A 7,807-nucleotide genomic window follows, 5' to 3' on the forward strand; every position below is an offset into this window, starting at 1 on the left:
TACCCAGGAGTTTTTTGGTAAGATTTTGCGGCTTGGTTGTTTATGTTGTGTTATATTTAATGTTTACAATTGAATTAGTGAACTTGTTTGAATTTTCTACAGGATGAGATTTCTTTTGGAATTTCTATATCTAGATTCATGTTACTATTAAGTCTTCCACTATCAAAAGAAAAATGAAAACCGAGTCTCCTATCTTAACTAGTGTATTTGTCTGATCTCCTAACACCTGTAGCAACCAGTGTTAGAAGCATCTTATGTTGTAACCATTAACCACGCACACACCTGTATTTTCCAACTGAAGTAGAAACAATAATACCTCTCTTGAATGCATGGAAAAATTGATCGATGTTGATATTATTCACTTATTCAACACAACAAATTGATATTTGAGACTTGCTTAGATTGATGTGTTAGGTAATCAAAAAAAAAGATTGAATCTTAGATAAATTTTACCTTTGAACAACTAAAAGTTAACAGACAGATTACAAATAAAAATAAAAAATAGACATTTTCTTGAATCTATTACAACTTCTATTAACTTATTGCTTTCTGTGAGGTGAGATTAAGCGAATACTCGATCTATTAACAGAATAATATCCCATATTCCAAAGAGTTGTCTATACCAAACCCAGAAAACTAGACGATACTGCTCAATTTTTGGAGTACATGACCCGTACTGCTCAGTTTTTGGAGCACATGACCTGAATAAAGAGCGGATGGATTTGTCAAGATTTAAGAGTTATATTTTGCATAAAATAGACCAAATTGAAAAAGGATAGTTTTCGATTGAGGCCTTTCAAACGTTTGGTTGCAAGAATAACAAAAAGATATTCATGAACACTACGTCAAATGAGCTAGCAGCGATTATTAGAAAAAATTTAGCAGCAGCTATGATATGAGACGACATGAGTTCAACTGACTTGTGGAGATGGAGAATGAAATTTAGGATAACATTCCCCATGGATGCATTATATACAATGAGCAAACAAGTTGTAATGTTATGATTTAGGAACTAAACTAAAAAGCTAAGAAAACTCTGTTTGGTAAGGAATAACCTATCATTTCCTCACGTGAACAGCCTTGTTTCACTTGAAGCATTAGGAGAAAAATTGAAGAGAAGTGATAATTTAGTGTATGCATACAGTTGAAATGGTTGTGTTGATTTTCTTAGAGGTGTCTCAGTGATTTGATGACTGCATTTATGTGAGTATTGATATAAGTTAAATTGTGTTCATTGGTATCCTGAAAATCAACAATCCAATTTTTGAATCTCCAAGGTGAATGTTGGGTTGAATTCTTAGTCAATTGAGCTAGCAGCGATTATTAAAAACAAGAATGCCTTTCTTGAATCCATGGAAAATCCAAAGGAGATGGCTTATTGCTTGACTGAAACTAAACTAGTGTTGCAACTGAACATTCGTCACAAACCAAGGTTATTCCCTGATCTTCACCATGAACTGCACCAAAACTGAGATTTCGATGTGTTAGGTTCACATAATTGCACCACTCTCTCTGACGGGAAAGATTGTGGAATTAGGTTCGCATAATTGCTTGACCTACTTTCCAACATAATATCTCCATATCCAATCTACAATTTCTACTCGCATCTGCCATGAATCTCTAATTCACCTCAGCTGATGCATCACTCTAGGAATTCTTTCTTCCCCCAATTGTACCTCCACATTTGCAAAACGATTATGCAGTTTGAATTCCTAAATTACTATATAAGGGATTACGCTTTAAACATATTTTCAAACCATCGCATTTCTCCATAATGCCGTTTCTCCTTGTTAAAACGCCATTATAATTCACCTAATGCCTCCAGCAAATCATGATGCGGGTGGATGATACCACAAGGATTGGCAGCTTGGTGGCAGTATATTATGACTATCCTCTTATAATTCAGTACTAAAGATCATGATGAGGTTTTCGAAATAGATGTTTTTCTTCAATATATTGGCAACTAATCTGACAACTTTATTGCATACCCACGTCTATTTTACCCTTTAAAATTAACCTCCACCGCCCCACGTGTATCTAACACACGCAATCATAGCCGTTTATGAAAAGATATGTTGGTCATCAAATACGGTCAATCATACATAAGATACTAATTTCTAGGGTTCCATTCATTCGCAGCCGCTTCAAGGAAACCAAATCTTGCACAATACAACTAAACTGTTATTCTATTTTCTCCTCTCCTCCAAAGTCTGTCTGAAGAATGGCAAGTGAAAGGTATGTATGATTCATATAGATATTCCTTGTCTAGTTAACTACTATCTCTTGTTGATGGGTTAGATGTTCATTGCAGTTCTTTCTTATACTCTATTTCTTGTAGATTGAATGAGGCTGAATTTCCTGGACTTTATTCTGGAACTACAATTGGTGTTCTGAAGAATACTGTTGGAACATATATATAGCTACAGATGGATTTTCAAGTTTACTAATTAGTAAAGAAGAAGAAAAGAGAAATCAAGAATCGGGAGTACAACCTGGACCTTGTTGCACAACCACTCAGAAGGCCGTTCCAATCGGAGATCATTTATATGCAGCCAGATCTGGGTGCACTGGTTGGTCGATTCCCATTATCGAGAAATTAACGGATATGGTGAGTACCCATTTGTTATTTATTTTTATTTTTAATTTCCTAATTTTTTTTATCTTTTCGGTATATGAATCTGATGAAATTTTTTTCATCGTCATGAACTGCCCACTATTCACCCACATGACATTTGAACGAAAGAAATTTAGCCTATTGGCATACATGGGAAATCTATATATCCAACTTCATAATGTTATATTTAGCCTTAATTAGTGTTGTAATGCAATATTGTTTCAGAAATTTAGTGTTTATAAGTATTGAATTTGAAATTCAATTAAAACTTGCAAACCTGAAAAATGTACTGAAATTATTATGGAAGCATTTCGGTGAATATTGATTGAGGATATTATGTATGGGAAAGTAAGAGTCAACTATTACATCAACTACTTTAGGATTTAGGCATGAGGCGCATGGTCATTGTTATTCACACAACCTTTAGAATCTATGTTACAGTCATTTGAGCAAAGCTTTAGGGATTTAACTTTGTTTTTTTTCTTTTTGGTAACAGGTTCAGGGTGAAAACCTTACTCCTAGACAATGTGCAGCACAAGCAGCATCTGAATACAGAAATGAGGAATATAAACTTACTCCTGACTGGCAACCTATAAATGGATTTGACATAAAAAAACAAAACTGTGGGCTTACCTTTGCTTCCTATAATGTGGCCAACCCTACAGTTGTCTTTGCTGGTAGAAATACTAAAGGGGTTGTTACTATTAAAGAGATTGTTGATTCAGGTACAGATAAGGTTGTTGATCCCACTACACATAATCGTGCCTCAAGATGCCGAACTGTAAGGACTTTTAACTGCCATGGTTCGGGAGCGCGTTTCGCCAAAGAAAAGCTCAAAAAGCATTTAAGCAAAATCAGTACGGGATTGGATGAAGAACTTCATGGGATGATTCTGTTAAAAGCATTGCGCTATGCTTGTAAGAAAGATCCACATAGTGGAGGAGTAATAAGAGGTATGGTTCCTTTTATGGTTTTTCTTATCTTACATATTTATTAGAAGTATAAATTGATTTAGCATTGCCTGCATTTCCAGATGTAGTGTTTCTTAACAATTTGTTGTGTTCCAATTTCTGCTTATCAATTTCCATACTAAGTTTGGCCTGCATGAGAAACTCAGGTTATAAAATTTCTATGAAGAGACCAACAAACAACCCAACATAATAGTTTTATGATATGTAGTTGAGGGGAGTAGATTGTGAGTACCTCAATCATTAGTTGTCGTCTCCTTTTCATTTAGTTCAGATCTGCTGTTTGCCAAGTCATGTTCCAGCCTAGTTATGGTGCCTTGCTATTCAGCAACAAGCCTTTTACTTTCCACCAGCTCTGCTTCTTTCTCTTTTAGTTTTACCTGGACCATCATTAGATTTAGAAGCATACAGAGTAAGGCAACAGTGTAAAGGAAATTATAGTGAAAAGAAAAACTGGATATAAAATACTCCTCCAAATCCATGTACCCTGACTTGAATGATTTTTATTTTGATGTTCTTTTATTTTCTATACAGTTGAAAGATTTTCCGATGAATTATTAATTTGAAAGATTTTCCTGTTTTGGTTTATACAGTTGTGCTTCTCACAACAGATGGTGTGACAGAGATGTATGAGGAGAAGCAAGAGGATCTCAAAGAAATTTTGAAATATTACAAATACAGACAGAGACTACAGAAGCGACATGAAAGTAAAAAGAGGCGACATGAAAGGAAGCAGTGGCTAAAGGTTTACAAGCGCATAAAGCCCCATAAGGTCCATAAATTCTAATCTTATTCTTATTGCTGAAGTGGAGAAAGAAACTTTAAATGTTCCGACTAAATTTGTGATTGGGGTGACAGTTATGTATTATGCAATATCATTTTGTAGTTAAATTGACTTAGGAATTTTGGTTGAATTGAGACAAAATCAAAAACATTTTTGATTCTGAGATCGATTTCTTTCTCTCTCTCATTTTTTTTTGGTGATTATTTAGGTAATATCTGATGAATTATGTTTATTTTTGTTTCTGACGGTGGATTTACCTATCTTAAATCCAATTTCTACAGTTTTATCTTCATATTTTGTTTTTTCAAGATCTAGAACTTCGATTTATTTAGTTTACCTTATTGTGGTAAGAGAGGTGAGGATCCTTCAGCCTGTATTCCAGATTAAGAGATTGATGAGAGTATTACTGAATGCCGTTTTACTTTAACTGGAACACCTGATTTCCTAAAGCTGAAAATGGAGATAGAGTCAAAAAGACAATGAAATTAGCATCATTCTTTCATGCTAATGTGAAGATTACACAAAGTCGATGAGAAATCTATATTTTGATTAAAGATTAAAGAGAAGTAAAGAACAGAGAATTGAATTGATATGAACCAAAAGAGTAAGTAAAGAACATAGAATTGAATTGATATGAACCAAAAGAGTCATTACAAGTGAAAAGAATTGTTGTAGACCTTTCTGAGTCAGACAACACTTTTAATACAACATAGAAAATTTCCTAAACAGACTCAAATTGATAGTAGAGAACAGTTTGAACTGCTATAAGAAAGATTACGTAACAATCATCAAAGTAACTCAACTCAGACATAGGAGAACACCATAAAAGAATAAAGAAAAACTATTCAAATTGAATTATGGCAAGATCAACAACAACAGGAAGTATATGTGAATCTGTAGAAGAACCTTTTGAAGTAGTATTTGAAGTACTTGCTGAAGAAGGAAGTCCCAGTAATTGATGTAACGGAGAAGTAAAGAAAGGAGCACGGAGTCCCTTTGTGAATAAATCTGCTAACTAGTTCTCTGAAGAAACATGTTGAACATTTAGAAATCCTTATTCAATCCACTCCCTCACAACATGATAATGGATTTTTATATGTTTGTCCCTGGAATGAGAAATATGATTTGCAGATAAGTATATAGCACTTGTATTATCAGAATGGAGAGTAATAGTCTTCGTAAGAGTAATATGTAACTTAGACAATAAAGATGTTGTAGGAACAGAATCTCGCAACAGTAATGTCTCAGCGAAATTGTAACCTACAAATGTGTGCGAAGACCATCGCAGACCATTTGAAGAATGACGTAATAGATGACATTAGCTTTATCACGAGGAAAGCGTGAAAGTCCTGCGAAATTAAAGAGCACGTGCGAAGAAGACCCTTGTAATCTTGCGAGAATGACGCAAGCCAGATCTGAAAATAAGGGCTAATCTAGTTGTCATCCACTATGTAAATCACTATATAAGGGGCCATGTAGTCTCGTGTAAGGAGAGATCTTTTTGGAGTAGTGAGAAAGCAAATAGGAGAGAGAAAGTATAGAGTGATTCCCTTTCTTAGAGTTTTCTTTATCATCTTTGTAACTCTATGATAGAAATTAATAACATTCTTGTGATTGTTCTTAAGTTTTGGGTGATCTATTTGTGAATTCTTACTAGGGTGTAATTGTAGGAAAACCTGCAATTACATATTGGCGCTAGAAACATATTGGAACCTGTTGATGAATATTGTTTGAAAGCAAGTTTGAAGATTATTGTGGTGGTTTAGAAAAGTTTGAGATGAAAAAGATCAACACACCAGCAATGGCTAAGCTAATCAAAGAGAAAAGAGGCAGTAGAAGATTGGAGTGTAGCTTAATAACAAGAACAATTATTGGTGAGTTCCGTGAAAATATCAAAGGAAGATAAACAAAAGAGATTTTGAAAGGAAGAAAATTATGACAGTGGAAAAGATATCACCATTGAAGGATTTGGAAAAGCAGAAAATCACATTCACGGCAGCAGAGATACCAAAGGAAAACATAAAATACACAGATTCGTTGGTGATCACAGTGACCACAGCGCAACAGGGGAGAGATATATCAGCGAAGTCTTCAGAAACTTGGGCGATGAATAGAACGCTGGTGGATACCGGAAGTTCGGTTGATATAATGTTTTATCATGCATTCAAAGGAATGGGATACAAAGATGAAGAGATGACTTTCTCAACTTATCATATCCATGGTTTCGGCAAGTCAACAACAAAACCTAAAGGATAAATAGTGGTGTGAATACTACTTGGAGAAATTGAAACATTAGTGACACTATGTGTGGTTGAAATGGAGTCACCTTACAATATGTTGTTGGGAAGACCGTGGATTCATGCAATTGAAGCAGTGGCGTCAACATTGCATCAATGTATCAGATTCCCGATGCCAAGTGGAGTAGTTGAAATTAGAGGAGACGTCAACGGTGTGAAGGCTTGCTATCAAGTATAAGTGGAAAGTTATGAAGGACGCTTAAAGAGGCGAAAATTTCGCTGGAAAATGGCGAAGGAAGAAAGAAAGGAAGAAGAATTTAGAGCATACATGGTAAGAGCAGAGGAGGGAAACGGAATACCCAGCGAAATTCCAGATAAAGAAGGTGAACCAGTACACAAGATAAAAGAACCGACACCAATGGGAGAATCCCAAGCAAATTACACTGCAGCGGAACCAACAAAAGAAGTAATATTGGAACGATGGAAGAACCAAAAATATTAAGGATTGGAACAAAAATGGATACAGACAAGGAAGAAAGAACAATCAATCTCCTGCGAGAATTTAAAGATATCTTCGCCTGGAGTATGGACGAAATTCCTGGAATAGACTCATCAATTGCATGTCACAAGTTGAGGATCAACAAAGACGCAAGGCCATTCAAGCAGAGAATAAGAAAAATAGCAACAATATATCATCCGCAAATAGAAGAAGAATTACAGAAGATGCTCGATGCATGAATAATACGACAAGATAAATACCCAGAATGGATAGCGAACATGGTCGTGGTACCTAAGAAGAATAAAGGGATAAGAATTTGCATAGATTTTAGTGATTTGAACAAAGCTTGTCCAAAGGACAGTTTTCCATACCAGATATTCCACAGATGGTCCAATCAGCGGCAGGGAATGATAGAATGTCTTCTTTGGACGGATATAAAGTTTACAATCAAATCACTCTCGTTGAAGAGGACCAAGAACACACTGTTATACGAAAATTCCCTTTGGTTTGCGAAATGCTGGAGAAACATATCAAAGGATGGTAGAAAAGGTGTTTTCGAAAGGGATACATAAGACGTTAGAAGTGTACGTGGATGACATGTTGGTGAAAAGTAAGGAAGCTAAAGATCATGTGCAAGATTTGAAGGAAATTTTTGAACAAATGCGGAAGTTTAACATCAAAGTAAATCCAGAAAAATGTATTTTC

The 7,807-nt window shown here is 35.2% G+C and overlaps 1 protein-coding gene across 1 annotated transcript; it reads left to right on the top strand.

Annotated features, from left to right (window-relative positions):
* Positions 1–2,221: 2,221 nt before the first annotated feature.
* LOC113341426 lies at positions 2,222–4,427 on the top strand. The gene is made up of 5 exons (XM_026586304.1): positions 2,222–2,235; positions 2,339–2,402; positions 2,519–2,608; positions 3,111–3,567; positions 4,176–4,427. Exons 1-5 carry the CDS (start codon positions 2,222–2,224, stop codon positions 4,367–4,369), a joined length of 819 nt encoding a protein of 272 aa, XP_026442089.1. The 3' UTR covers positions 4,370–4,427.
* Positions 4,428–7,807: the final 3,380 nt, after the last annotated feature.

This window comes from Papaver somniferum, unplaced genomic scaffold (assembly GCF_003573695.1).
Source record: "Papaver somniferum cultivar HN1 unplaced genomic scaffold, ASM357369v1 unplaced-scaffold_29, whole genome shotgun sequence".
NCBI classification, from domain to species: Eukaryota; Viridiplantae; Streptophyta; class Magnoliopsida; order Ranunculales; family Papaveraceae; genus Papaver; species Papaver somniferum.